The sequence below is a fragment of the Aedes albopictus genome, chromosome 3, assembly GCF_035046485.1.
Source record: "Aedes albopictus strain Foshan chromosome 3, AalbF5, whole genome shotgun sequence".
NCBI lineage: Eukaryota > Metazoa > Arthropoda > Insecta > Diptera > Culicidae > Aedes > Aedes albopictus.
In genome coordinates, this window is record NC_085138.1 from 202036780 (window position 1) to 202052241 (window position 15462).

A 15462-nucleotide genomic window follows, 5' to 3' on the forward strand; every position below is an offset into this window, starting at 1 on the left:
AGAGTAACTTCACCAGCACAACCTGATTATTTTCGAAACGTGTCCCAGGCATCTGTATACAGATATACACAGTATACTGTATACGTTTGGAAAACAACCCCAAAGCAGAAATTGAAAGAGAAAAGGTTCAGTAAAACCGCCCTCACTGTAGTGAGCGTAGCACATGCCATATTGCCTATATGCAATATACATGCGGAGTATACCACATAACATTCGATGTCCCATTTTTACAAACAAGGAAAAGAAATCAAATCTTCACAGACTTGATAATTGGGTCACGGTGTTTCAATTCAATGTTTTGAGTAGGACGAAATTGTTTGTGCTGCCCTGCTAAACGGATGGAACAGTTGTCCTTCGTTGAGAAAAAAAATGGTTACCCGTTAAAACGGAGTAATAACGAAGTAATGTCAATAATTGATCCTGTATTTGTTTACTATCATTTCTATATTATAATGATATACAACCTTAAGTTCATGCTGGCTCTATTTAAAATTTTCGTTTTCTTTCAAGTAAAGATAATGAATCCAAATGCATTAAAAATAAATTTGAAAAATTAAGCAATATAATTTCAAATTTACACTCAGTTAAATTGACTGGTTTCAATTTTCACATAATATGACAATATCTAGAATAAGATCAAAAACAAATAATTAAATTTGCATATTCAACATTGCTTATACTTTGTACATAGTATGTTATGTGCATATTTCCTTAAAAAGGCAGCGGTTACCAGAATAAACGGCACCAACACATAGGATTAATTACCTCACCTGAAAATCCGCTCAGACACATTGATTTCAATCATCTGGTTTTAGCATGACCCATTGAGGAGGTGTGTTATCGCAACCTTGTAGTGTGTGGGTGCGTCATTTGTTTATATGGTTTATATAAACCATTCAGACGGACGGAGATATTCGGTTATCTCCCTCAGAAGTTGCCATTCGCGGAGATTCACCTCAATTGTTCTCGAGACCATTGTGATTTTAGTCGTAGGTATCTTTGTGCACGAGCGTTGCTAGCTCGCCACTCTCGTGACACGATTTGCGTCGGATCCGACAAAGTGGACAATGGGATCGCTATATTTCAATCACTGGAATACGTGCTGACCTTGCATCACTAGCTCTACTCTAATAATCCCATTGCAGTGAACTCTTCTGGTCTACACATTAGGCGAATGTTAATGAGTTAGCGTGATCCGCAGTAAGACAGTGCTTATCATTTTAGTTCCTTTTGTTTGCAAGAAAGTTAAATGACAAGTGTGCTCAGTCGTACTCGCTTACTGACCCGGTTTAAACTCAACACCGCTGTGCCGCTAGTTCAGCTGTACGCCAGAAAAATGAGCGAAAGAGCTGATACCGTGTTGAATGCTGCAGACAGCTGGTTCAATAAGTATAACTGATTTGAATTGATAATGATTGCCGCCGAATCCAGACTTTGGACACTTATGACGTGTATCACACCTTTTAGATATGTTGCCGTCCAAGATGCACCGGAAGGGATTTTCAAAGGAGTTTCCGATCGATTCAATGGGATTACAGTCGACTCGAATCTCGAAACGTGCCATCCAGAGCAGTTTTCGTCAGTCTTGCAAAGTAAGTATGCTGTGTCTTGTCCAAATCATGCTAATTTAAAAGTGGGTCATACGTTAACCAATCGGAAATTATTTTTTCATTATTACGTGTATGTATAATGTACATACAACTCTTATCAATCCTTATGGAATACTTACCTGAAGTGCGAGTCTAAAGCTCCATTGGTTCTCTGAATCTTATTGTCAGTGTCGATATCGCAACATATCAAGGAACGATTCTGACATTTTTAATTGAACATTATGCGCACTATCAGATTTTTTTCAGTTTGTAGGGGGATTAGGGGCATAATGGACACCCTAAGCAAATGAGTATGTTAGGCCTGTATAACAGACAAAAACTTAACATATTATCAGTTTGCTTACAACTTTAACTTGTTTCCTATGTATTTCAATCATTTACAGTAAGTCGAATGTCATTATTGTGAAGAAATAATGAATTGTAAACCATGTGTTTTTTGGGGCTGGCGGGAAAGGTACGGGGCGAAATGGACACCCATCGGGGCATAATGAACACCTCTGCATATTTTATGCTGTATCTTTGATAATATCGACCAGTTAAGTAATTTGCCTACGGAGATCAATACCATAGATATAATACTCCATCTTAGACGAGTTTACATAACATCAAAGTTAATTAAATAAATTTTGGGCTAAAATAATCGGGTTGATTTTTTCCAAACTCTCTAAAACGCCTAACAGTATGCAACGCGCGTACATCCATCCATAGTTGCCAGTGTTCATTTCGCCCCGAATCGACTACAACATTAAATTTGCTATTTTAAGTAAACTCTGATCAAAAACAAAATACTTCATCCATTGCTAAATCTCCGTATACATGTAGATAAGGTAACAATTCACTTGTTTTCATGGTGGACACACTCAAACACTCGTAATACCTTATTTGCTGCTGCTTCGAAATTATAAGAAACCCACCATATAAAAAACATATTCCAATTTCAATGATATTTTGGTTATTTTGAAGGAATGTAAATGGTACTTTTGCAAAATAGAACAATGACTTGTTCCTTTACACTTATGCATTGAAAGTTTTACATTAAAGTTAACGGTTTCGGCAAAAACAGGGGTGTCCATTTCGCCCCGAGTGTCCATTATGCCCCTAATCCCCCTATGTAGGTTTATATGAATTTGGTTACATTAGCACCCAATTAAGTAATCTACGAGTTAGCCCGACAGCCTCTGATAGTCACCCTAAATAAATAAAAGGAAGATCGCAATAAAATAGAGTGAATGGATCACTAAAATAACTAAAACGGCCGCTATGAAATGAACAGATGGTGCCACCGTAGCCTTGTGTGTTTGACGTAACTCGACTGCTGTCACTGTGTTACCGTCCATATACGGTGGCGCTTTTGTTTTGATGCGGTGAGTAGCGGAAAAGTCGGCTTCAATGATCCATTATATGTATTTTTTATGGGTTTTCAGCAGTGAAGAGAATTGTCAGACAAAAGAGGCACAAAACAAGCAACAAAGAAGGCGCGCCGATTACTCTTTATCCCTACTGGTAACAGATAATGACATAACACAGTTAATTATTGAAGGTCTTCCTTTGCCTGCCATTGCATGCATTTGTATATTGTGAGGCAAGTGCAATGATACACCAACACCATGCCCAGGGAGTCGAAAAAAATTTCCCGACCGGAACGGGAATCGAACCCGGGTCTCCGGCTGAATGTCCGTATTCGTGCGTTAAATACATTCTTTGTTGATAAGCAGCAGTCCCGACTCGAAAGAAGATGTACTAACCGTGGTTTCAGAAAAAATCTAACACGTCACATTCTGAAAATGTGAACTATATGATAGTGCGGTCGAGCGTACCATAAAGCGTGGGCATCGTAGTAAGATTCACAGTTGGTCGGCTTTAAATCAGACCGGACCAACTGTTTTTCAATGATTATGGGAAAATATCCTGCAAGAAATTGGGATATCAGAGCATGTGCATTATTTCTTGAAATACTATGATTCCTTGGCTTATCTTTACCTGTCCAAAAAATCGCCTTGTCCAATTTGACTTTACGCCGACCAGTTTGCTTATTTCGTTTAATGTGTGCAAAATACCGAAATTAACATTAATCCCCAGGCTCTCCGGTGGATCCTAACGGCTTCTTCCAATGCACCTAATTGCATGGTAGTCTATGTGTATGTTGAAAAGGTTATTTTATGCCTTATCCAAAATATGATGTTGTACGTATTTATTAAGTAATACCTTAGTAAAATTTACAATTTTTTGAGATTTACTTGATAAACTGAAACATTAAGTGTCACCCGCGGGCCTCATTTATTTTTTCTCATATTCGACATATTTCGAAATGTATCGAAACTAATTTCATTTTAATAACCTTGTACTATTCCTCTACACTAAGTTTTTACAATTAAATTAGTAAACATCAAAAGCTCATACACCCATCATCATCAGAGAGATATGGATTTAATTTATCTAAGTTTTGGAGGGTGTTTACGACTGGGAAGAAATGTTGAACTGTTGTGGCTTTCTCAGTCTAACAGGATTAAAACGGCTATGCCAAACTCCTGACCGTTTCACTTTTGTTAGACTGAAAAGCCACAACAGTTCAGTAGTATTGTTTCAATGATGGTTTTGAAACAAAACGAAAAACTTATAATAGTTTTGCTGTGGAATGATTTTACTCGTGGCTAACCATGAGTTTACTATTTCATTAATCAATCAGGTGCCACAAAAACTTACGTTTCGGGTTTCAATGAGTTTGCTTCAAGCACTTAGTAAGTAGCTGAACGGGGGTTAGAGGAGTTTACGTCGTAATTCAGAGGAAGCGATAGAGATCTACCACAACCATCCATACAAAAAAAAATAAAACTGTTCAAACATGAGGTGTTCGGATTCTATACTTAGGAGATTTGACAAACACCCATTTTAGAATAATTTAAAGTAAGCACGTTAACTGCAAACAATACTTGCTGCTAGCCAGGATAACGGCATATGGCGGCGTTGCATGAACTACAAATTGTACCAAGTATGTAAATAAATCGATACAGTATGAACCCAATTTTGTCAGCCCCACAAATTGTTTGCTCTCATTAACTTACGGTCAAACTTCACTAATTCAATCATGTTCATCACTAAACTACTGCTTGAAAATCTATTTAGATATTTAAGGAGAACAAAAAATGTGTCCCCGAAGCAGGCTGACAAAATCGGTTAACTGGTGTATAATGACAAGGATAAAACACGGCAGGCTGCGGTGGGCTGGGTACGTAGCTCGTATGCCAGAGAAATGACAAACTTATACCATATTAGCAGAGAACCAGGAAGGATCCGTTGGCTTCGTGGTAGGGCGCACACGTGGGCCTTTTAGGTCTTCTTCAACTGCATTTTGCGGCCCTTAGGGTCTCCAAAACCTCAGGGCGACTGGAAGCGATTGATCCAGGACTAAGACCAGTGGAAACGATTACTTCAATCGACGTAGACTCACCATTACGAGTTGAAGGCTTTCAAGTATCAATTTGTTAAATTATTCGCATGTTGTTGGCAAAGCATCATAAATGTTTCAGTATCTACAATGCATCCATAATAAATATTAAACATAATTGATAATATTCACTATGAAAGTTGTTAATATTGAAAATGATTTTCAGGCATCTGAAATTAAATATTTAGATATCTAAAACATAAATTATGTTTATGTCAATAAATTATCTTAATAAATTATGTTCAATCACGTTTTATGGGGAGATTTAGTTTTTTTGTACACAGACGTCAGTATTGCGACCACATGGTGGTTACGTCAAAACGTTCTTTTCAATTTACTCACATGTTTTAGAACAAACACATTTTTTTAATAATTGGAGCATATGCTATACATGGTGTAGGATATGTTAAGCTAAAAAAGTGGATTTTGACCTATGTGGCGTTTACGTCACCTATGCGAATATGGGCAGTGAATTTCGGCAAAACATTTCCTGAGTCTCTGCAAACAAACAACACGATTGCTGAGATCCCGTTGAAAAACAAGTTTGCTGAGTGCTCGCAGACCCCCTCAACTTCCAATAATTCCTGGAAACACAAATGCAGCGCCATCAGTAAGCTTACGGAAGAATATAGAATTAAATAGTGGGATAGAGGTTGAAGTATGCCTTGCTTTTGGTGGTTGCTAACTCAACAGATTTGTTTTCAGTTGTCAAGTGTTTGTACTTTGTGAGGAAATGAAAGGTTGGTAATTTTACATAATTGAATAAATATTATTAATTCAGTATTGAAAGCTATTATCAATTATTTTAGGAATATGCTAAAAGATCTATTCACGAAAACAGTGAGGCCACGGTTTTAAAATGAGGGCGCAGAGCTGCTGTACTTGCTCCAGGAAGTTGAAATCTGATCAACCAAGGAGCAATGCGGCGGACAATTTGGAGCATCCTGATACACAATGCGGGAGCAACCTGGGAGCAGCGCCAGAGCATTTGTGCATTTAATATTGCCATCCGTGGTTAGTTGTTACGTCGTAGCATATGACGGACAAGTCATCTGCGGCAATAGAAAAACTCAGAACTGTGCAAGAACTGTGAAGTTGAAATCGTATTTTGGATTCATGTTTTTATAAAATGTAAAATCGAAATTTGAAAATAAATGTTTGCAAACGCTTTGTATAATGTTGTACTATTCGTTATGTTCCAAGCTTGGGTGAGGCAGACTGACCATTGCCCATATACCATCGTTTCCCAAAATTTGCTCTTATGATCCCCCAGTCTGTCATTTTGCATATACCTACCAGTAAAGTTCGTGCTCCAGTACGCCCCTCACGAGAATAGAATGAGGTATTTTATGATAGTTTCAAGTGGTATTTGATATCTTTATTGTTCTTTTCTGCGTGAACTAACCTAACAAAAGCACATAATTCAAAAATCTATACTATGAAATCCAAACAAAATCATAAATAATTGTATTGAAAGAATCAGCCGCCACTTGAATCCATTCGAAGTCCTTCCATCGACCGTGATCCTGGAGCTTCTTCAATAACCGTGCATCATCTGGTTGCAAGGGATTGGAACCATTGCCTGCAGCCATGTAAAGCAAGAATTGTCGTTTGATAAATGTTCTAACCTTTTTTGAATGAAAAACCTGCCTTGCCACAATCGTATTCAGTCATTTGAATCTCCCATCGACTGGTTCAAAACAAATCAATTGTCATTTGCTTCGAGAAAAATCTTAGTATGCTTTGTAACATATTGCTTTGTAGTTCTATATTGTTCCCCTACGTGGCAGCACAATCGCAAAAGAGACTTGCTTCCTATGATTTATATGGGGACCCCACTCACATGGCCATCTTGTTAATCGGATATCTTTGGTGCTCGGCAGTGCTAAGTCTCGAATAAGTGTAAGCAGTAGCGATCTCTATACTACGGTATAGCGCCGCTGCATGGTCTAATGCGCTAGTAGTCAATCGAAACGTGATGCAACTCGAGAGTACCCACTGGCTGATGTGCCTTAGGGTTGTCAGCGCATACCGCACGGTCTCAAAGGACGCGATATGTGCACTAGCGGACATGGTGGCTATAGCACTAGTGGTGGCAGAAGACGAAGAGTGCTTCGAGCGACGCGACATAAGAGGCACGAGACGGATCGCCACAATACCGTCTATGTTGAAGTGGTAAGGGAAATGGGATTCCTCCAGAAAGGGCAGATGGAAATACAGTGCGACATACCTACCTCGCATCTAAAGCAAACAAATATTTCTTGAACTATGATTCTGGGTGGTCGCGCATTACTAGTTCTTCTATCAGAGATGTTTACTTCTTTTAAAAATAGGAGGATGCTCTTCGAGGTATACGCAACTAGGCTGCCCATTCTTGGCTAACTTATTCAGTCAAATGGCCCATTTGGCCAAGTGACACATTCGGCCTAACATAAACGCGGAATATCGCTGTTTTTTTGTACAACGAGTTTGTACAGCTCTGTGTGAAGAATTAGCTTAAGTTAAAGTTCACGAATAAAAAGGAATTTAAAAAAAACTGTACAGCTCAAATTGACATTTTTTTTAATTTTAGAAAATATGGATTTATGTACTAAGCTTTATAAGCACTTTCATTTCTACCATATGTATTTTTAAATTTCCAATCTTCGAGGATTCGGCAATTGTGTTTTCTAGTCTAGTCTTAAATTAAGTTTTCAAGTTTTTTTTAAGTTCATTCCAGTATGTATACTGTCATTCGCTCGGCTTTCAACGTTATCCCGAAACCTGCCAACATGCCTAAGAGAGAATACTTCAGCGATGCAAATGACCCATCCATTCTGAAAGGCTCCAAACAACCTATATGTATATGTGTCTAAGTTACCTGAAAATTTCCCCAACTACAAGTTTTATTATGAGCTTTGAACTCGAAATCCTGGAAAGTTCCTGGAGTCCTCAGAAATTCAAAACTTGTGTCAAACTCTATGAAATACTTTTGATTCAGCCGGAATACCTACTTAAAGTTGAGAAATTTGTTGTAAGCCGTGTGGGATCTTCAGTTTGCTTTGTAGATAAGGCTGTGAGTCGCCAACCCAGAGACGGAGGGTTCGATTCCCGTACCCACTTCTCTGGGCATATTTTATCATTGTACGAGAAGCGTATGTTCAGGAAGGTAGCTACGTAGAAGAGGACGGCCATCATGAATACCTTTATTAAAACCTGGGGGAGCTGTGCACATACTCAGCGAAAGGAGTGAATCATTGATAGGTACAAACTGACGGAAGGTTGAGTAGTGCAGCGAAGCAAAGGCCGCGATGGACCGGGCAAGAACCAGAGTCCAGGCCAGCTAAATATAAATGGCATCAATAAATGTTGATAATTGTAATTGTAATTTTAAATACGTAAACCTAAACCTGGCAGTTATTCAAACTATAAATCAGGTTGAGGAAAATATGTTGCTTAATTTTATGTTACCAAATTAGTATGATAGTGTTTTCCTATACGCAGAATACCTAGTTTCAGTTTAATGAACTAAAGATTACTGCAGACGGGACAAGCGAGTGTGGGTAGTCTCCCTGACGGCTTTCTCCTCACGCTCACCACAACCGGCAATATTTATTTCTGGAATCCGAGGATGTCAGGACGAGGATAAAAGACGATACTGAGAACAGTTACTCACCGACCCAAATGACCATCTAAAACATTAGTTTGCGCACTCCGAACAACTTCATCAAGTTTAGACGTCCAACCAATAATACACATCTCGGCATGAAAAGCTTAGATTACTACGCATCAACCGTGTCAACATTGAGACACCATCACTGCAGGAGATTGAAACATCCATCCGAAGCATGGATCCGAAGTTCAACAAGACTTCAGAGGTTGATCGCATTCGTATATCAGCAGAGATGCTCGAAGCTGTCCTCATGCTGCTATCCGCGCAAATGTAGCATAAACTCCTATTCTGTAATATCTGGAACAACGCAACTTTTCCGCCCGACTGGATGCAGGGCGTCTAAGTGAAAGTCCTTAAGAAAAGGGGTATCTGACAGTGGGCGACAACTGGCATCATATTACATGTACTGTGTTTTGTTCTCAAAGTACTCTGCAAAGTTATCCTAAATCGGATACAGGAAAGACAGACGAGACTCTCCGGTAGCAGCATCAGGCAGAATTTCGTGCCTGAAGATCATGTGTGGACCATCAGTTGGTCGGCTTCAGACGTTCTTCGCCGTTTTGTGCCAAAACCATGTCAACCATATTGTCACGCTCCGTATCATCGGTATTGATATTTGATATTTATTTACTATACGAAAAAGCTTCCGATCGTCTGAATGAGAATCTGTGGGGTGCCCTGAGACGCAAGGGAGTTCCGTCCGGATAATATCGTCAACTTCATCAAATCGCAGTACAAGGCTTTTACATTCAGAGTCCTGCATAAAGGAGCTATGCCTGACCTCATACAGATACCATACAGATCGCTGGTCAAGAAAATTTATAAGAACTCTTAAATTTAAGTGATATAAAACTTATTTTGAACGAAAGTAGCACGAAAGATTTTGTGATAGTGGCTTTCGAACACAAGTTCTGCTAGATAATTGCTGGATTTTTAACTTGTTGCTAGTTCCCAAACGATGTTTGTTAAAAATGCTTCCATATCGTCGCAACTAACATTGAGAATACATTTTTGATATTTTTATTTCAGAATCGCTCTCTCATTGGACAGACAATAAGAAAAGAGGCATATGGTTTAAGGTTTACCTGAACTCCAGCCATTGGGTCCCAGAACTGGTGAATGTAAGTCCTCTTGCATCTATTATAATACATACAGGACAAAACAGTTATCTTCACAAATTCATGTAATTTACAGAGTCAGTTCAAATTTCATCACGCCAAAGACAACTTCGTTATGATGTACCGATGGTTACCGTCCGATGAAAGTCCGAACATCCCACCCTACGCACACACAATGGTCGGAGTCGGCGCTCTAGTCCTAAACGATATGAACCAAATCCTCGTGGTCAGCGAGAAAAATGCATTGATCAAGGGATCGTGGAAGCTCCCCGGTGGATATGTGGAACCTTGTAAATATTGCTACAGACTACAGGTAGGGCAGCATAAACAGATACAATCTTCTTCATTTCTAGGCGAAAACTTTGTGGAAGCAGCCATCCGGGAGGTCCAGGAAGAAACCAACATAAAGACCAAATTTGAATCCGTAGTTTCCTTGCGGCACGCTCACGGTGCTGGCTTCGGATGTTCCGATCTGTACATAGTAATGGCTCTGTCGCCAGAGAACTCCGAAATCGTAAAGTGCGATCGGGAGATTTCCAAATGCGAATGGATGGACATTGAGGCTTACTTGCAACATCCCAAGGTGCACGAAACCAATCGCAACTTTGTTCGCACTTATCTGCAGTACAAACAAAATGGATTGAAGTTCATTTGCAAGGATGAAGTACATTCTGTGTTGAAGAAACAATACAATATCTACCAGGTAGAGGCCGACAGTACCAAACTTCCCAATAGCTCTTTATAGTCATGAATTTTATTCGCAAAGACGATTAGCCCGATGCGGGTTGTCTAAAAAATAAACCGTGGAATATTGTTTTGTAAATATTTTGTTTGTGGAAATAAACCATTGTTGATTAGAAATAGAAATAACCATTTGAAGCCTTTTTATTATTAGACAATCGGGACTCATACTTATAACACGGTTTCACCCACTTCAAGTCACCCGTTTTCATGTCACGAGCCGAAATATACATGGACAAGGCTCGAAGCCTCTGGACGGATGGTGAGGAGAGGTTATTGAAAGGTGGAAGCAGTTCGATCCGCACCTGAAGGACGCGAAGAATGTGAGCACGCGAGATCATGTCAATGGAGGAAACGACTACGTCAATGCGGCAGACGACAGAAGTGATCCAACTTACACGCTGAGGGAAGTTAAGGATGCCAAACACCATTCAAATACAACCAACAACAATGCAGCTGGTAAGGATGGTATCGCAGCTGAACTCAACGAGATGGGTCCAGAGAAGTTGGCCTACTGTGTGCACCAATTGCTAGTCACTTTGTGGATACGCAGAGGTAAACGCGGTCTCTAAACCGCAAGGGTTGCTTTATAATATTTCTTCCCAATTCCCTCTAACTGCATGGACGTGGCCGATGTCGTTAGTAAACCATTCTTGGAATCATTTTAGGTGGTATAATTCAGTGTTGCACCGAATTATGACCACTCTTAGTCATCCTTTAACCCGGGAGCGATCGTGTCGTGTACTGAGTAGACACGACTTGTCGAGGGTTAAATTGATTCATTGTGTATTTTTACTGGGTTAATGTATCTACTTTTCCTTGCGCGTTTTGCTGTAGTTTTTGATAATTCGGTTGATTTACTATGTCTACAAGAAGATTATTGCGAATCTTTTCTGAAATCCGCATACTGGCCAACAACTTGTGCGCCGACAGCCCATGCGCCGGGTTGTGCGCCATACAAAATGTAAATAAACAAATGTCAAAATGGTTCGCGCCAAGAGCTCTATCTCTCTTAGGGTTCGGATCCATTTTTGTCTAAAACATTAAACTTCCTTATGTTTGGAAATAATGTACGACAATGATATTATTGACGGTAACAACGCTTTTACTTCATTTAATCAGTGATTAATAGTGATTTGGCTAGTGAAAAACTTGGCGCATAGGCAATCGGCGCGCAAATTGTGCGCTGGTGTGTGGGTTTAAGTTAATCGTCGCAAAGTGCCCAACACACATTAGGCTGCGGCCAGAGTGGACGCGTCACGCGGCGCGACGCGGTGCGGCGCGTTTTTGACGCGGTTTCCAACGCGGCTTGATAGCCAGAGTGAACGCGGTGCAACGCGTCTGTTCGTAAAGTAAACTGAAAAGTTTTCATAATTTCCGTCACCTTTGCACATGAGTACATGTTATCTGATGAAAAATTTCCAAGAGATATGTGATTATTGTGCTCAACCTAAAATTAAAAATAAATCATTTATATAAATTTACCCTCAAATGCTACTTACTTGAGATGATTCAGAAGAGATATACATTTGGGACAATGGTGATTCCCTAACCTCAAATCTACCCGCCCTACAGGTACAAATTTTGAAATTTTATGAACAAGTGAGCTCGTAGTCAGGGTTACCACAGGGTTGTATACGTAAAAAATGGCGCCCCTTGGTTTATTTTTAAACAGCAAGGCAATGGAACAAGTTTGTTAACTCAAAAATAGTGTATTTTTATTTTGAAACTGTTTTTTAAGCTTACACCCTAGTAGAATACTTTGAGATAGTAAAATAAACGAGAGGGTATCAACCCTTTTTGTGCATGAAACATGGGTAGGGCTAATGTGAAAGCTCTGCTTGTAATGGGTGTAGAATGACAGAGATTTCGATTATTTCCGTTAAGTCTTTAGTCATAAATTTGAAGAAATTACTGATTTTGTTACGCATAACAGGTGAAAAGTGAGGTTACGAGACGCCACCGTATAATAAACATGTGGTATTATTCTTTTTTTTTTTTTTTTTTTTTTTTTTTTTTTTTTTTTTTTTTTTTTTTTTTTTTTTTGAAGAGTGACCAGGTGGAGCTGCAGGACAGCTGATGGCAAAGCCTGGACCCTTTCCCAACTTTCCCCCTACTAGGACTAATACTCACGATGGACTAGACGATGTCGTCAACTTGAGCAAAGTGTGTAGTTATTAGCATTAGGTCGTAGTAGTTTTTTAAAATACTGTTTTTAACTTTTCCCATCGCACTAGTGTTTTGATCGAATGGAAGCTCCAAAGATGATTTGATAATTGAACAATATTTCAATAATCGAAAATCTCCGAGGTCACTGGACAACATTCAGAGATAAAAAAGGGTGTCTATGTCTATGTTAACGCCTTCAGAGTACTATTCTTAAGAAATATACAAAGAGCAAAAAGAAAAAAAAATGTGTCGTAGCTAATTGTTAAAGATTTGATATTTCTGAAAATCATTCGAAGACAGCTACCAGAACTAGCGTTTTTAGCCGATATGGGCAACTCGTTTTTCTGACAGCTTCCCCAAACAATAATCAGATAATATCCTCAGTTATTTTATAATACATTCTGAAAATTATTTCAAGCTGATTACCAATAGTGTCAATAACCGATGTTAGTCATTGACAGCACCAGCATCATCTCCAAATAACTCTCATATTAGTGTTAGATAACACTTTTTGAGCTTCCATTCGATATTGTAAAGAAATTTGTCAAACCCTATTTGTCAAAATATAGTCAATAATGTAACAAATTGTGTTTCTAATTTCGCTAGTCGTCTTCTGCATATCTGTGATCATCTCAGTCCAAAGTAATATTATATCCATCGTAACCCTTTACAATGTCAACCGTCCTAAGTCCTAACTAAATTCCTGCTTTTTTGATCAGTGAAATAATACCGTCTAAGATATAAAAACAAAAAAGTTCAGTCAACTGATTTTTGTCAAAAATGAAAATGATAATGATTATTTGTCAACTTTTATAAATTCACAAAACCCATAAAAATAAGAAATACAAATACAAACTCCTATAATCAACAGTTTTATCTTTACCTAATCAGTCCATAATCTTCTAATTGTAATGAATCTAATCTGTAAGGCTGTAAGTCAACTTATCCTAGCGTCCCCTGTCCTGTGTACTAACGAATTCAAGTAACGAATGATGAGTGTAACGCAGAGACCTCCTCTACCCACTCTTGCGTTACGTTAAATTTAACAATTATTGTTAAATTTGAGAAAATTTAAAGAATGCAAAGATTAGGTCTATGCAAGCTGAATTATAATTTGTTTTTGACTTGTGATAAATGCACGACGGATACTCCTTTGGTTCCCATTAGCACTTACGGCGATTCCTTCACTTGCGCTCAACTCGTAAACTAGATATATCTAGCTCAAAGTCCAAGCGGTGGTGAAAGAACTGGCGCTAAAGTGCTAATGGGTTAAGCCCTCCCATCGCGTCAAGATCGAATATCCAGGGGGAGGGCGTTTCGCGAAAGGCCAAAGTTATAATAATAATGAGAATAGTCATAAATAAAAAGAAATAAAATCCAGTGTATTTCCTAAGTGGCTATTCAGAATGGTTCCACGGACATGGATAGCAAATCATTAAATTTTTGTAATGTATCGGATGTGTTTTAAAATCCATTCGTTTATGTAGTGTACTGCTTTCCTGAAGTACCAAAGATGCGCAATCGCGAGTTAATGATTTGCATCCCATCTTCAAGGGATCACTACAAGCTCAACCCATCATTCCAGCTCTTTAGAATATCAGTGTTGATGAGGTTTTTCAAATCTTACGTAACTTGTATGGGAAAGCTTAGAATTTTTCACACAAAATACAATAAATACTGTTACATAATCTTTCAACGACCCCTTACTTGTTCTCCCAAGAATCCTGCCTCGACCAAGTTGGCAGAACGCTGCCCAAACCCTCTCTGAACTGAAGGGCAGGAAATAAACATGTGGTATTATTCATGTTAATATTTTTTTTATATTCACATTTGAATACATTTGAAAAACAATTTCGTAAAATTAACGTCATGGTTTGGTAAAAACGGATGAAATCCACACAAAAATACAAAATTCTCCGCGCGAACCGCGTGACTTCCGCATCAAAAACAGTGCATGCACTGTTTTGTCGTGCGTCGCGCTGCTAAACGCTTTCCGCTTCGCATCATTCCGCGCGCACTCTGGCATGTTATGATTGTTTTCCTTGTATTCCAATGAACGGAGTTCTGCCGCGCGTCGACGCGCGACCTGTCAAATGCCGTATTGCACCGCGCCGCGCCGCGTGACGCGTCCACTCTGGCCGACACCTTATACCCTGGCGCGCAGCCTAGAGGTCGGAGAGAAACTTGTCGAAATGCTAAAAATTCTCGAGAAGCTCAATATTAGATATAGGGCACTGCATGGAAGTCTTTCCTTCACTTTCGCTCCTTTAGAAATTTTGTTAACAACAACAAGGCCAAGAAACGTCAAAATCTAATACAAAAATGTTGATTTAATCAGAACAGTGCAGTGCCCTATTATTGATTAGTTTTGCCCAAACTAGGTACATGCATGTGCATTGTAGATCTTTTTTTCTTCTCAACCATGGAGGGAATATCTGCTTAACAGACACCTGACCGGCCCAGGTCCAGGTAGTGTGGGGTTAAGGCCGTCTTCTACAACAAAAGTGAAAGCCAGGACTACTCTCTCCTCGACCCACTAAACACATTTCCTTGGTCACAAACCCTATGCCTCTCCGTAATCATCAAGAAGCCATTACTTCAGAGAGAGGCTAGTGCATATCGCACCCTCAAGGTTACAGCTGCGTAGCCTGCAGCAACGAACAGCGATGACTGATTTTGGGGAGTCCACCATCAAGTAGTGTTATGTAGGTCTACACCAATCTTACT

General features: G+C 39.2%; 1 protein-coding gene and 1 long non-coding RNA gene across 3 annotated transcripts; both read left to right on the top strand.

Annotated features, from left to right (window-relative positions):
* Positions 1–834: 834 nt before the first annotated feature.
* LOC109404503 (uncharacterized) lies at positions 835–10695 on the top strand. 2 transcript variants are annotated; one of them, XM_019677401.3, is made up of 6 exons: positions 835–989; positions 1146–1389; positions 1468–1592; positions 9737–9828; positions 9902–10115; positions 10179–10695. In XM_019677401.3, exons 2-6 carry the CDS (start codon positions 1250–1252, stop codon positions 10568–10570), a joined length of 963 nt encoding a protein of 320 aa, XP_019532946.3. In that variant the 5' UTR covers positions 835–989; positions 1146–1249; the 3' UTR covers positions 10571–10695. The 2 variants fall into 2 exon arrangements, with proteins under 2 accessions (XP_019532946.3, XP_019532947.3); XM_019677402.3 differs by having other exon boundaries at positions 851–989; positions 1225–1389.
* Positions 1599–6124, top strand: LOC134291164 (uncharacterized). Its single transcript, XR_009998946.1, has 2 exons — positions 1599–5795; positions 5865–6124. It is a non-coding gene; the product is annotated as an uncharacterized LOC134291164 (long non-coding RNA).
* Positions 10696–15462: the final 4767 nt, after the last annotated feature.

Excerpts from the sequence above, each read along its gene's own strand:
- LOC109404503 (XM_019677401.3), top strand. The coding sequence starts at position 1,250 with ATGACAAGTGTGCTCAGTCGTACTCGCTTACTGACCCGGTTTAAACTC. Across the intron at positions 1,593-9,736 it reads GTTTTCGTCAGTCTTGCAAA|AATCGCTCTCTCATTGGACA; the intron begins GTAAGTATGCTG and ends TTTTTATTTCAG. Across the intron at positions 9,829-9,901 it reads GGGTCCCAGAACTGGTGAAT|AGTCAGTTCAAATTTCATCA; the intron begins GTAAGTCCTCTT and ends TGTAATTTACAG.